A 15,538-nucleotide genomic window follows, 5' to 3' on the forward strand; every position below is an offset into this window, starting at 1 on the left:
GATGCCGAGCAGACGAACAAGCAGCCGGCCGCGGTGGTCTAGCGGTTCTGGCGCTGCAGTCCGGAACCGCGGGACTGCTACGGTCGCAGGTTCGAATCCTGCCTCGGGCATGGGTGTGTCTGATGTCCTTAGGTTAGTTAGGTTTAAGTAGTTCTAAGTTCTAGGGGACTTATGACCTAAGATGTTGAGTCCCATAGTGCTCAGGGCCACGAACAAGCAACTTGTTTCTATTTCATAATGGGTGAGCCACTACAGATTTTGCCTGTGTAAGTTCTGGGAGCTTGAGACATCCGGCTTCGCACCTACGTGCTCCTCAGTGCAAAGTTATGTATTCATATTCTTCCTATAGTGAAGGTGCTTTAAATTTACACGCACTGTCTGAGTACTTCACCTTCACCTGCTCCTCCTAGCTTCCTACATTCTGCCTACCCTTCAGTTTACAGGAGCAGACCCACACGCCGCCTTCCAGGCGGGATACAAAAGTAAGTACTCTCATTTTTACGTATTCTTTCCACAGTCTCCTCAGTTTTATATTTTTTCCACAATTTTCCTATTTTACAACTAGAGGCACTCTAGAGCATAGGGAGATGTTGTGTCTTTCTTTATAATAAAATACTTCACCTGAGAACTATTTCTTAATAACAATATTACGTGACAGCGGCAGAGACCACACCTAGGCAGATATGTAAACACTCTGAGATTTACTTATTCTCTACAGTTTTGCACATTGTACCCAAATACGCGAGTTATATGTCAACTTCGCGTTGTGTCGTGTCACGACGTCGCGTCACAGTGTCGCGTCGACGTAATGATGTTGACAGCCTTGGTCCCGATTTAAGTATCGTTTGCAGTGTGTGACATCATAGTGTTAGAAACGAACTCGTTGGTAGATATAGTGGTTTCGTAGAGAATACTATAAGCCAAAGACGCTGCATAAGAAATACCACACTACATTACTAGATTATATGATGTCACAGTAAAATTATGGCGCATCCAACCAAGACACTGTATTTGTAGCATACCTCTACAGACAGAAAATCATGTCACCTGCTGGAGGGTAGTTCACTCCCCGCAGACTCCGACGTGTGGGTGTATAGCCCGATGGCCGATGATCGCGAACACAGTGCCAGGCAATTACCGAAAAAGTTGCGGTTGGTGCCTTTCGTTGATTGACGAGAGATCTCCTGCCCATAGTAGTAACGGCAAACAGATCCCAAAACAGTTAGTAAACCTCAGGGAATTACTCTTCAAATTGTATTAAAATTGTTGATTGCACAAAAGAAGAAGCATATATTTCCTCCTAACGATTCGGAAGTATATGCTTTGATGGGAATATTAATTTTAATGGGAGTTTACCAGGACACCAATATATCATTATTTTAGTGGATGCCATAGACCAAATGTCTAGGACATGCTCTACAAAAAGGGAAACGAGAAGATGGCCACTTTTAGTGTTCTATAGCCTATTTGATGTTGTTGCAAAAACTCATACATATTGTTCAAGATGAATGTGCCTAAGTGGAATAAGGGGAAATCTGCATGAATTAGGCCATATGTAGGAGAGCGATCCATCGACTTCAAAGGACTCAGATTGCCTATCATTTACGCTATGGAAGACATCCTTGGAAAGAAATTATAGATATTCAAAATTAATACAAATGACAAACCACTTAGGAAATTAAGATGTTACATACGCTTGAAGAATGCAACTAACCAGAGAGATAACACCTCAAAAAGAAAGTTAACTTGAGGCAGAGGCGATCGCTGTCTGTGTGAGAGACATTTAGAATCAACCATTTTGTGTTCAAAGGGTAAATATCATCCATAAATGACAGTAACTTCTCCGATTGAGGAGTATTTCTTGAAAGTTTTCAGTACATCGTAACCAATATTTGGGCAACTGTTACTATTGCTGTTTTTGAAAATTTTCATAAAGGACAAAAGTGTATTAGTGAGTTATTAGATCGTAGAGTGTATAATAATTCTGGACACATTGTGTATTCAACTAAGGACTTTATGTTTCTATTTTGTACAAACTTTCATTATCCGAGTTTTGACCACTTTTTCCAGTTACATTTCATCAAAGATAAATATAAATAGTATTTGGACACTTTATTTGTTCCAAACATTGCGTTTTTAGTTATAAGGTCATTGAGCACTTTTTTACTGACCCCATATTGGAAATACAATCTCATATAATAAATTCATATTACAAGGCATATAGCCTCTCGTAACACGGGCAAATTTTGTCCTTTGTTGGTGCTCCATGGAATCTAAAATAACTCGGCAGTCCTTGGGTTAAAAGAGCAATCTGCGCATTGACGGCGGATGCTCCATTTGCGGCTTGTTGACTGCTGTCAGGGGGGAAACAGCGCCGGATCTCATTAGGCGGTGCCCACAGCGCGCACACACAGGCTGCTCTCGGAGTCACAGTGAAGGCCGGCACGGCATGTGGGCACCGGTATGTTTACGAGGCTGCCACCACACTTCTCGCCCTCACCTGCAACACAACAACACACGCAGGTTCAGTCCCACCTGCAGCTACGCTCTCGGACAGTGTCATTTTTAAGGACTGAAAAACCTTCTGCATAGGAATGAAGAAACGCTGGATATAAACGTCGTGTTATTCCAATTTGAATTCATTCTATGTTAACAGCACCGAAAAGCTGTAACATGAAGGAAGGAAAGCTTACTGGCTAAAATATTAGTGACATCCTCAAAAGAGCACACAGCTCGCTTTAGAGAATTAACAGATGGTGCATAACATGAACAAGCTGTCACGTGACTCCACCTCCCCGTACAGTACGTCGCAGTGAGACTGTGTGTGTGTGTGTGTGTGTGTGTGTGTGTGTGTGTGTGTGTGTGTTTGTGTCAGTTTGCTGTATGGAATCAGCGTAGTAATATAGGTCGACGTGGAGACATTCCACAATAGCAGAATGGAGCTAGCATGTTTGGACATATTAATGAAAGGGAATTAGTGTCCCATATAAGTCCGCGAGTATTGCAACACTGGGCTACTATAAATGATTCATTCGTTTTCAAAGCTGTGTATTTTCCAAGCGTTATATCTATATTAATAACAAATCTGTAAAACCGTCGAGACTGTTTGTCTTTGAACACGCTTATCAACTACTAGACGAATTTTTATGGTTTTTTTTTTTCAGGTAACTTGAGCATAGTTTGGGACACTGTACAGGCTTTAGTACATCAAAGTCGCAGCACGGGTAAAAAAGATATCGTGATTAAAAATTTTGCTGAAACTTCCTTTTTTTCTTGACTGAGAAAGCTAATATCCGAAACTACTAGACGGATTTTTATGGAGTTTTCACTAGTAATTTCAGCATAGATAGGGCACCGTATAGGCTACATTTCATCAAAATCGGGTCACGGAAAAAAAATATATTTATACATATTAAAAAAACGTAAGTATGTATGTATGTTCCACATCTTCTCCGAAACCACGGGACCGATTTCAACCAAACTCGGTACATATATCAGTTATTGTCTGGAAAGAGTCGCTTTGGGGATAAGGACCACCTACCTATCAGAGGGATGGGGGTAAAAAGTAAGTGTAATCCACGACGCGCAAATATCTAAATTTTATTCATTCAGTATTTGAGAACGAGAGCACTTAAGAGACTTGCAACAAATTTTATGCATAATTCCAAACCTTTACGAAAGTTTCTCGCTGACACCCCCTACGTAATAATGAAAAGAAAAAAAGTTTATCGCTTACTTCATTGTCGCAGTTCATGTAGCAAAACCGCCGTACCAGGCATGACGTCATGACGTTAACATTCATTACTTTTTCGCTACTAACCGTATTCGCGCGTAAGCAGACAGTAGTCACATATTGTGCTGAATATCGTTGTACGACACATAGTTCACGAGATATGAGGGAAGGAAGAGATGGCCAAAGAGAGGAGGAGATGGACACGGAGAGAGAGAGGAAAGAGGGGGAAATGGAAAGAAAGAGGGCCGAGGACAGAGAGGGGGGAAAGGAGGAGAGGGACTAACAGAATTCAGATACACACATACCAGGGCAAAGCCTGGAACTCAGCGGGTCGTCGTGTGATGAGGGCCTCCGTCGGGTAGACCGTTCGCCGAGTGCAAGTCTTTCGATCTGACGCCTCTTCAGCGACTTGCGCGTCGATGGGGATGAAATGATGATGATGATTATGACAACACAACACCCAGTCCCTGAGCGGAGAAAATATCCGACCCAGCCGGGAATCGAACACGGGCCCTTAGGATTGACATTCTGTCGTGCTGGCCATTTTTTTTTATCTCATTTTGTTCGTTATAGTTCGTTACAATTGTTCGTGGCGGACGTCCCATGACGCCCGACGAAGTTCGTTAGTGATTCATTCACTCAGTTTCTTTATTACAGAGGGTTGGTAAACCCTCTGACAGAACACGCTGAGCTGCCGTGCCGGCTACCATTCAGCTACCGGGGGCGAACAGTCAGCAGGGGTACAAATATGACTGATGCGTGAATAGAATCCTAAATTCACCAATATTACTTCTTGCACTCTACAAATGTTCTATGTTTGCTCCTTTGGTCACACACACACACGGCCAAGCGGGACCGAGATCTGGTTGAAACCCGAAGTAGAAAGCTCCGAGATATTGAGCGAGTAATGGAACGTACATCGGCAAGGCAGATTAGAGGCCATAGGAGGAGCAGTGTTCATTGCAGCTGACAAAATTATTGTCTCTGTTGAGGTCGAAGTTGAGTATGACCGTGAAGGCATCTGGTCTCGTATAACAGACGTACGTTGGATGATTTTACCAGCCACCCGATTCTACTGTGTCAGTTCTAGAATCATTCAAAGAATGTGTATGGTCAGTAGCGCGTAAATACTCAGATCATGCATCGCTAGTTGGAGGCGACTTTAACCTACCGATTATAGCCTGGGATGTCTACGGATTCACTGCAGGGAATACAGACAGTCATGCGAAGTACTTTTGAACACGTTTCCTGAAAACTGTTTTTAGCAGCTAGTTCGACAGCCTACACGCAGTGGAAATATCTTAGGCCTTGTAGCGAAAAGAGGTTCAAATGGCTCTGAGCACTATGGGACGTAACATCTGTGGTCATCAGTCCCCTAGAACTTAGAACTACTTAAACCTAAGTAACCTAAGGACATCACACACATCCATGCCCGAGGCAGGATTCGAACCTGCGACCGTAGCAGTCGCGCGGTTCCGGACTGCGCGCCTAGAACCGCTAGACCACCGCGGCCGGCGAAAAGAGGGCTGACCTTATCGACGACGTCAGTATAGAAACGGGGATTAGCGATCATGAAGTCATTATAGCAAGTATGGTTACGAAAGTTAACAAATCAGTGGGGCAGGACCTCACATTGGCGATGAGGATGGGGTCAATGTGGGGTCCTGCCCATTTGTTTCTTACAGACTGCCTAAAGGATGCTGGTTTGTCGGACAGCTGTACAACAATTCAGGCAAATCACATTAATCGTTTTTATTACATTAAAGTAGATTGTCAATACTTAACTTTGGTTTACAAGAACGTGTCGCAAGCGACTGGCGAAATGCAAATAATGTTCTTCGCTATACACAATGTCCATGTAAGCAACTGATACAACGCACAATTCTCACAAGGGAACCTCCCCATCGCAACCCCCTCAGATTTAGTTATAAGTTGGCACAGTGGATAGGCCTTGAAAAACTCAACACAGATCAATCGAGAAAACAGGAAGAAGTTGTGTGGAACTACGAAAAAAATAAGCAAAATATATAAACTGAGTAGTCCATGCGCATGATATGCAACATCAATGATAATCTGAGCTCTGGAGCGCCGTGGTCCCGTGGTCAGCGTGAGCACCTGCGGAAGGAGAGGTCCTTGGTTCAAGTATTCACTTGAGTGAAAATTTCACTTTCTTTATTTTCGCAAAGTTATGATGTGTCCGTTCGTTCATTGACGTCTTTGCTCACTGTAATAAGTTTAGTGTCTGTGTTTTGCGAGCGCACCGCAAAACCGTGCGATTAGTAGACGAAAGGACGTGCCAATGGGAAACGAAAACATTTGATCGCAAGGTCATCGGTCAACCGATTCCTCCAGAGGAAAACACGTCTGATATATTCTATACGACACTGGTGACGCATGTGCGTCACATGACAGATAATAATTGTCTGAAAGTAAAAAATTAATATTTTCGCTCGAGGGAAGACTTGAACCAAGGACCTCTCGTTCCGCAGCTGCTCACGCTAACCACTGAACCACGGCGCTCCTCAACCCACGTTATCCTTGACGTTGCATATCTTGCACATGGACTACTCGAAACACGAACAGCTGCTAGCATGAGTTTCTTAGAAATAGATACCTTAGGGGTTGCGAAGCAACTCAAAACGCTTGATACGGGCAGGTCTTCAGGTCCAGATTGTATACCGATTAGGTTCCTTTCAGATTACGCTGATACAATAGCTCCCTACTTAACAATCATAAACAACCGCTCGCTCACCGATAGATCTGTACCTACAGATTGGAAAATTGCGCAGGTCGCACCAGTGTTTAAGAAGGGTAGTAGGAGTAATACATCGAACTACAGACCTATATCATTGACGTCGGTCTGCAGTAGGGTTTTGGAGCATATACTGTATTCAAACATTATGCATCACCTCGAAGGGAACGATCTATTGATACGTAATCAGCATGGTTTCAGAAAACATCGTTCTTGTGCAACGCAGCTAGCTCTTTATTCGCACGAAGTAATGGCCGCTATCGACAGGGGATCTCAAGTTGATTCCGTATTTCTAGATTTCCGGAAAGCTTTTGACACCGTTCCTCACAAGCGACTTCTAATCAAGCTGCGGGCCTATGGGGTATCGTCTCAGTTGTGCGACTGGATTCGTGATTTCCTGTCAGGTAGGTCGCAGTTCGTAGTAATAGACGGCAAATCATCGAGTAAAACTGAAGTGATATCAGGTGTTCCCCAGGGAAGCGTCCTGGGACCTCTGCTGTTCCTGATCTATATAAATGACCTGGGTGACAATCTGAGCAGTTCTCTTAGGCTGATCGCAGATGATGCTGTAATTTACCGTCTAGTAAGGTCATCCGAAGACCAGTATCAGTTGCAAAGCGATTTAGAAAAGATTGCTGTATGGTGTGGCAGGTGGCAGTTGACGCTAAATAACGAAAAGTGTGAGGTGATCCACATGAGTTCCAAAAGAAATCCGTTGGAATTCGATTACTCGATAAATAGTACAATTCTCAAGGCTGTCAATTCAACTAAGTACCTGGGTGTTAAAATTACGAACAATTCACTTGGAAAGACCACATAGATAATATTGTGGGGAAGGCGAGCCAAAGGTTGCGTTTCATTGGCAGGATACTTAGAAGGTGCAACAAGTCCACTAAAGAGACAGCTTACACTACACTCGTTCGTCCTCTGTTAGAATATTGCTGCGCGGTGTGGGATCCTTACCAGGTGGGATTGACGGAGGACATCGAAAGGGTGCAAAAAAGGGCAGCTCGTTTTGTATTATCACGTAATAGGGGAGAGAGTGTGGCAGATATGATACGCGAGCTGGGATGGAAGTCATTAAAGCAAAGACGTTTTTCGTCGCGGCGAGATCTATTTACGAAGTTTCAGTCACCAACTTTCTCTTCCGAATGCGAAAATATTTTGTTGAGCCCAACCTACATAGGTAGGAATGATCATCAAAATAAAATAAGAGAAATCAGAGCTCGAAGAGAAAGGTTTAGATGTTCGTTTTTCCCGCGCGCTGTTCGGGAGTGGAATGGTAGAGAGATAGTATGGTTGTGGTTCGATGAACCCTCTGCCAAGCACTTAAATTTGAATTGCAGAGTAGACATGTACATGTAGATGTATATTTTGCTAATTTTTTTTTCATAGTTCCACACAACTTCTTCCTGTTTTCTCGATTGATCTTTGTTCAGTTTTTCAAGGCCTATCTACTGTGCCACCTTATAACTAAATCTGAGGGGGGTGCGATGGGGAGGTTCCCTTGTCAGTGTAACAGTTAGGATGACGCTCTTCTATGGCCTCGTCTAATGTCAGGTCTATTAGTGTTCGTTTTCCACTGTCCGGCCGGGGCTAGCAGGAGCGGTGCTTATATTCTCTTCGTATAGAGGCCACTACTGTCGTGGTGCGGCCCTTGTCAGCGGCCTATTGGCTGACATCGTCTCACAGCCTCCTCTGTACTGGCGTTCTTCGTCTTCGTGCCGGCGCTTATCGTTACGCTGGAACAGATACAGCAGCGGTGACGTGTTCTCTCAGCCATTCCAGTATTGTAGGCAGTGGGTCTACGTAACCGTGGTACTTAATGTACCTCTAGTAGGAAAAGTTACAAGGTGTTAGGTGAGACAGCATTGGGGAGGGAGGGGGAGGGGAGTGGGAGAGGAAGAGAAGAGAGGGAGAGCGGGGGGGGGGGGGGGGAGTGCCAGGGAACAGAGCCACATCTTCACCACAACGTCATGCTCCAATGAGGTCGTCTTGTTGGAAGACTGATGCTGGAAAGATAGCGCTCCCAGGGGTTCCAAGACTTTCCAGAACATTTTAATTTCAAGTCTGAAATGGAGCCTGACCTTACCGGATAAATGGAAGGTTGCTTTGTCGGTGAATATCAGCTTGGAGGTGAAATGTTCACTTCAAGTGCATCCTACGTTTGGATGCCAAAGTGAAGGTACCAGCTGATGTGTTGGCAGATGTGCCAACACCTTGTAGTTAGAGGAGGCCGAAATGCACGCTATAATCTAACGCTGACTGGCGTGAGGTCTGGAACAGGATACGTAAAGAATGCTATAAAGAAAAGTACGTAGCTGCTGGAATACTTAACTTTAATCCATCATTTGTATACAGCATTCTTGATGATACAAGTGAGACTCTCTCTAGAAATGGTTAATGGCGCCTTGCTAGGTCGTAGCCATGGACTTAGCTGAAGGCTATTCTAACTATCTCTCGGCTAATGAGAGAAAGGCTTCGTCAGTGTAGTCGCTAGCAAAGTCGTCGTACAACTGGGGCGAGTGCTAGTACGTCTCTCTAGATCTGCCGGGTGGTGGCGCTCGGTCTGCAATTACTGACAGTGGCGACACGCGGGTCCGACATGTACTAATGGACCGCGGCCGATTTAAAGCTACCACTTAGCAAGTGTGGTGTCTGGCGGTGACACCACACCAGCCATCTCCCCGTTTGAACTGTTGCACGACGCGCAGACGGTAAAGTCTGAAACGTGGCCGCCCCCGCAAAAATCTACCACATAGTTTGCTGCCGTATTCCAAGTTCATGAGTACATGGCTTGCCCGGAACGTTGATTTTTTTTTTTTTTTTGAGTGGGTAAAAAACGAGCTACGCTGTACTCTGCACTGCACAAAATGAGTGGAGGAGAGAAATATGAGAAGTTTCAATGAATTCGAAAGCCAAGCTTTGCTGAGCGATCTTAAGCCTAAAGGTTTTGGTCCGACGTAGGTAAACGAAAGTCGTCTGTTCTGTAAGGGATCAAACAAGCATAGATACGAAAATTACTGAGAGAAGGACTGATTACTGACCAAAGTCGTCTATTCTGTAAGCGATCAAACAAGCTCCTGTTCTAAAATGACGGAGAGAAGGCCTAAATACTGACTTCGAGAATACCTCAGAGGATAGTTACGAAAGCGTGACTTGTAATAAAGGGTGGCCAGAAGCAGCCTGAAAAACCTGTAAGGGTGTTGCAGGGTAGATTGTGCTGAGAAATAATTGTTAAGAAGAATTTCGATACGTTGCGCCATTTCCGAGTTGATTAGCACTGAATATAGGCAATCAGATCGTTGCACGAACAAATTCAAACACTTGCACGCGCTAGAATGCGGTAGACCGCAGACATCTCTGCATCCATGAGTTAGCAGTTGTTCAAAAGCTCATTAACAGTTAAACTCGGCCTTTTTCGGGCGTGATAAATTTGAACTAGTTGAGCAAAAGCTACTTTCGTTCGGTTTGAGGAACCCAAAAGAAGAACAAGTGCTGCGACAGTGTCTGTGACAGGCTGCTTGAACTCGCGCGCACGGTGATATGATTGGTCAAGTTCAGTGATAAATAACTCGGAAACGGCGCAACGTATCGCATCTTTTTCTCAACAGTTATTTCTCTTTTCATCCTCTCACGCTACTCCCTTACAAACTTTTCAGATTGTTTGTGGCCATCCTATATACAAGGTGCGTCAGGAGGAAAATACATGCGTTGAGAGGTAATAGTATTAGTGATTCTGAACGAAAAACGTGGTAAGAACATATGTCCTGTTCGTAACAATTTCCGAGGAAATTAATGAGAACAATGGGGAACAGACAAAAGCAGGTGATACTAAATGTATCATTGGGATCTCATGTTTTGTATAATTCTGTACGTTTCCTCACAAAAGATGTTCAACAATTCCACCGCCAACAGCAATGTATCTTGCAACTGTTGTAGACAGCTGCTGTGTTGCTGATCTGAGCTCATTCGTATCATCGTTTACTTGAGCACAGGCATATAAAATACGAGTGATAAATTACTCTTTTGTGTCCATTCTGCGCTTATACTGTTCGCTCTTAAGCCAATCCCACAAACAGTAATCTAATGGGGTAAGACTGAATGAGCTCGGTGGCCAAGAAATGACTCCCTAGCGACCGATCCAACGCACAGGACACTTTTCAGTGAGGTACTGTGTCACTAGCCGTACGGAAGGTGCAGGAGTTCCGTCGTGGTGAAAGTACGTACATTCAACGTTGTATTGCCAAAGGAACATCCTCCAAGTAGTCTGGCATCTCACTGGAAATAGTGCACATCACAGCAGACGTCGACTGTATGCGCTTTCTGTCTCGTTTCCATTCGCTCGCTGTTGACGACAGTAATACCCACTTACAACCCCGTCTTGAAGCTTGCATTCAGTACTGCGCAGCTCTATCCTGGATTTGTTTTTCCGGCACCGTTATTTGTACGTTAACAGTGATACACGCTTGTATGGATATGTTTACTGATGAGGCTCAAAAATGGCTCTGAGCACTATGGGACTTAACTGCTGAGGTCATCAGTCCCCTAGAACTTAGAACTACTTAAACCTAACTAACCTAAAGACATCACACACATCCATGCCCGAGGCAGGATTCGAACCTGCGACCGTAGCGGTCGCGCGGTTCCAGACTGTAGCGCCTAGAACCGCTCGGTCACCCCGGCCGGCTACTGATGAGGAATTGGTCGATATACACCTCGTGTATGGTTTCACTGAATGGAATAAAAACGAATGAAATGTGCACATGGTCAGGGCCTCCTGTAGGATAGAACGGTCGTTGGCCGGAAGTCTTTTTAGTTGACGCCACTGCGGCGATTTGTCTATCGATGAAGATGAAATTATGTTGAAGACAAAACAATATCCTGTTCCCGAGGGGAGAAAATTTCCGACGCGGCCAAGAAGCGAATGCCAGCCCCTCGCATGGTATTCACCCGGGCACTGAGTGCAATGGAAGAGCGGAACAACGCTGCTATGGTGAGCTATTGCCGAAGAGAGGGAAACCACATCACAATACAGTGTTTCACCTGCAGGTTGTTGCATGACTCAATGTTTTGTGTTGTATATTTTGGTTATTGCACGCTATAGGTTTCTTCACTGTTATGAAGGTATTTTCACAGCAACGGGGGCGATCGTGGTAACAAACGGAATAACTCATAATGACATTATTATTCTGTAACGAACCGCTGGAGACCTTGGGTTTCTTATACCAAAATAACCTGAATGTATCCCTGGACAACCTCTGAAAGTTTGGTGATGGCGTACTGGTACACCCTGTAGAAATAACGGTTTGTGCAGGTGGTACTCCAAAGCTTCTAAAGACAGGGCTATTCAGCTACCCCTGCCGATGTCGTTGCATGTGAGCCGCAGTGTTATTTTGCCCGTGAAAAACCACGCGCGAGATTTTCATACTCTCGTCCTCGCCGTGCACAAACTACACTCCTGGAAATTGAAATAAGAACACCGTGAATTCATTGTCCCAGGAAGGGGAAACTTTATTGACACATTCCTGGGGTCAGATACATCACATGATCACACTGACAGAACCACAGGCACATAGACACAGGCAACAGAGCATGCACAATGTCGGCACTAGTACAGTGTATATCCACCTTTCGCAGCAATGCAGGCTGCTATTCTCCCATGGAGACGATCGTAGAGATGCTGGATGTAGTCCTGTGGAACGGCTTGCCATGCCATTTCCACCTGGCGCCTCAGTTGGACCAGCGTTCGTGCTGGACGTGCAGACCGCGTGAGACGACGCTTCATCCAGTCCCAAACATGCTCAATGGGAGACAGATCCGGAGATCTTGCTGGCCAGGGTAGTTGACTTACACCTTCTAGAGCACGTTGGGTGGCACGGGATACATGCGGACGTGCATTGTCCTGTTGGAACAGCAAGTTCCCTTGCCGGTCTAGGAATGGTAGAACGATGGGTTCGATGACGGTTTGGATGTACCGTGCACTATTCAGTGTCCCCTCGACGATCACCAGTGGTGTACGGCCAGTGTAGGAGATCGCTCCCCACACCATGATGCCGGGTGTTGGCCCTGTGTGCCTCGGTCGTATGCAGTCCTGATTGTGGCGCTCACCTGCACGGCGCCAAACACGCATACGACCATCATTGGCACCAAGGCAGAAGCGACTCTCATCGCTGAAGACGACACGTCTACATTCGTCCCTCCATTCACGCCTGTCGCGACACCACTGGAGGCGGGCTGCACCATGTTGGCGCGTGAGCGGAAGACGGCCTAACGGTGTGCGGGACCGTAGCCCAGCTTCATGGAGACGGTTGCGAATGGTCCTCGCCGATACCCCGGGAGCAACAGTGTCCCTAATTTGCTGGGAAGTGGCGGTGCGGTCCCCTACGGCACTGCGTAGGATCCTACGGTCTTGGCGTGCATCCGTGCGTCGCTGCGGTCCGGTCCCAGGTCGACGGGCACGTGCACCTTCCGCCGACCACTGGCGACAACATCGATGTACTGTGGAGACCTCACGCCCCACGTGGTAAGCAATTCGGCGGTACGTCCACCCGGCCTCCCGCATGCCCACTATACGCCCTCGCTCAAAGTCCGTCAACTGCACATACGGTTCACGTCCACGCTGTCGCGGCATGCTACCTGTGTTAAAGACTGCGATGAAGCTCCGTATGCCACGGCAAACTGGCTGACACTGACGGCGGCGGTGCACAAATGCTGCGCAGCTAGCGCCATTCGACGGCCAACACCGCGGTTCCTGGTGTGTCCGCTGTGCCGTGCGTGTGATCATTGCTTGTACAGCCCTCTCGCAGTGTCCGGAGCAAGTATGGTGGGTCTGACACACCGGTGTCAATGTGTTCTTTTTTCCATTTCCAGGAGTGTATTAGTACTAAAGAACAAAAGAAAAGTACTTTTTGTAGGAAATTTAATGTATTTTAATTTGGTGTCGGGATACCTTTTCGCCAGAGACCACAGTTTCTCAGTTATTAAAAAAGAAAGAAACGTACAAAAGTGTCCTTCAAACGGACCCCCAGTCCACTCTCAGCCAGCATCAGTCAGGATTTTTAGTATATTGTTCGTCTGCTCTCTCCTACCTTTGCACAAAAATTTGCGACTGCATTATTTGTTTGCCACATTCGATCTTTTTTTGATTTTCATTGACTGGCCTTATTACGACATCGGCTTAGTCAAACCCCTACAAATTTTAAAATTGGCACCTGTGTAAATTTTACCTACAATTTTATGAATTTTAACAGCACAAAATAAAAAATTACATCTTTGTACTCCTCAGGCGTTCTGACTACGCAACTACTGTGCTTGTAAATGTTAAATTTAGATCTAATTTTCAAAGCAATTAGTTTTAGCGTGAAGTTTACAAATATAGTTTTTCTTTCATTACCTTACGGGCACGTTTAAATTAATAATGTTAACGAAATAGCCGGCTATGCTGATGGCGTAATAGCCCAATCAATAGACACCAAAAAAGTGGAATATTGGGAGTAGTTAATGTAGTCGGAAATTTTTGTACGGTGGTAGGAGGGAGTGCCACGAACACCATACCCGAAATCCCTACTATTGAGGGATGATTTTGGGCATGGCGGTGCCTTTGAAGTTTACTTTCATACGTTTCTCTTGAGTAACTCGAAAATCTTTGGCCTCCAGCGAATACGCATCCCAGTATATAATTTAACTACATTAAATTTCCTACAAAAAGGTTCCGTTCAATTTTCCTGTAGGACTAATTGTTGCGAGTAGCTAATGAGAGAATATGAGAATCTCGCACTTGTTTTTTGAAGGCATACATAGTGGTGGTGGTGATTAGTGTTTAACGTCCCGTCGACAACGAGGTCATTAGAGACGGAGCACAAGCTCGGGTGAGGGAAGGATGGTGAAGGAAATCGGCCGTGCCCTTTCAAAGGAACCATCCCGGCATTTGCCTGAAGCGATTTAGGGAAATCACGGAAAACCTAAATCAGGATGGCCGGAGACGGGATTGAACCGTCGTCTTCCCGAATGCGAGCCCAGTGTGCTAACCACTGCGCCACCTCGCTCGGTCAAGGCATACATAACATTGAGGGTTGCGTAAAACGATATCGACAGGTTTAGATGAATCACCCAAGACACCATGGCAACTGGGAAGCTGTAGATGACCTTACTTTATCCGACGATTGCTATCCATTAGCTGGTTAGCGTAATTCAGCCATATTGGCTATCTACGGGTCACCATAGTTAACCAGTACCAGTGAGTACATAAGTCGCTTTCCAATACGGGAATGATTCATTTATGGATTTGAGTGTTAACTTGTCTGCTGTTGTTAGCTCCTCGTAGTCTCTTAAACTGTGAGCCAAGTCAGTCGGTGAGAAATTCTGGGAATAGGTGTTATTAGCAAGACTCTTAAATAATTTTCAAAACACTACTCGTTATGTGCTAACGCGGCGATTGGAACACATAGTACTTGTGTGAATAACAATGTGGAAAACTTAGGTGCATGTCATAGCACTGACTGTTGCGTAGAATGAATGGATGGGGATGACAAAAAGGTGGTCACGTATGGTGAAGAACCTGCCCAGTGCTCTCCTCTAGCGGTTTAGGAAGACAAAGGTGAACATTAAATTCCGTAAGCAACGACAACAGAAATACTGGTTTTTATGAACTTCTTGATACACAAGCATACATTTGTGAAGAAAACCTTTACTTTAAAGTAAAATACAGTTTTCGCTGTACTGCTCAGTGGATTTTTCACCATTAAATTCAGAAAACCAAGAAAATTCCTAAATATAAATAGTCTACATAGGACTGAACCTCTTCCCCGAGAGTTGACTCAGATTAAGAAGGTAAGTGAACTTCCTGCTGCTTACAGGAATATGCAAAATAATTCAACTGCTCTTGCATACTCCAGATTTCTCCTAGATGGATCAATACTAACGCCAAAAATTAAAGAAAAAAGACCTATAGCACACGGGCCCAATATCTGTTGTAACCTGTTCACTTGAACTGGAGGACTTTGAAATTTGCAGAGTTCATATCCCAGATTGTCCATTTAAGTATATATTGA

At 45.0% G+C, this 15,538-nt stretch overlaps 1 protein-coding gene across 1 annotated transcript in view; it reads right to left on the reverse strand.

Annotated features, from left to right (window-relative positions):
• Positions 1–2,001: 2,001 nt before the first annotated feature.
• Positions 2,002–15,538, reverse strand: part of LOC126144281 (uncharacterized) — a 35,892-nt gene continuing 22,355 nt past the window's right edge. The window contains exon 3 of the mRNA XM_049915482.1: positions 2,002–2,500. Within this exon, the coding sequence (XP_049771439.1) occupies positions 2,385–2,500 (116 nt within the window). The 3' untranslated portion in view covers positions 2,002–2,384. The remainder of the gene's footprint in view (positions 2,501–15,538) is intronic.

Source organism: Schistocerca cancellata, chromosome 2 (genome assembly GCF_023864275.1).
Source record: "Schistocerca cancellata isolate TAMUIC-IGC-003103 chromosome 2, iqSchCanc2.1, whole genome shotgun sequence".
Classification (NCBI taxonomy): domain Eukaryota; kingdom Metazoa; phylum Arthropoda; class Insecta; order Orthoptera; family Acrididae; genus Schistocerca; species Schistocerca cancellata.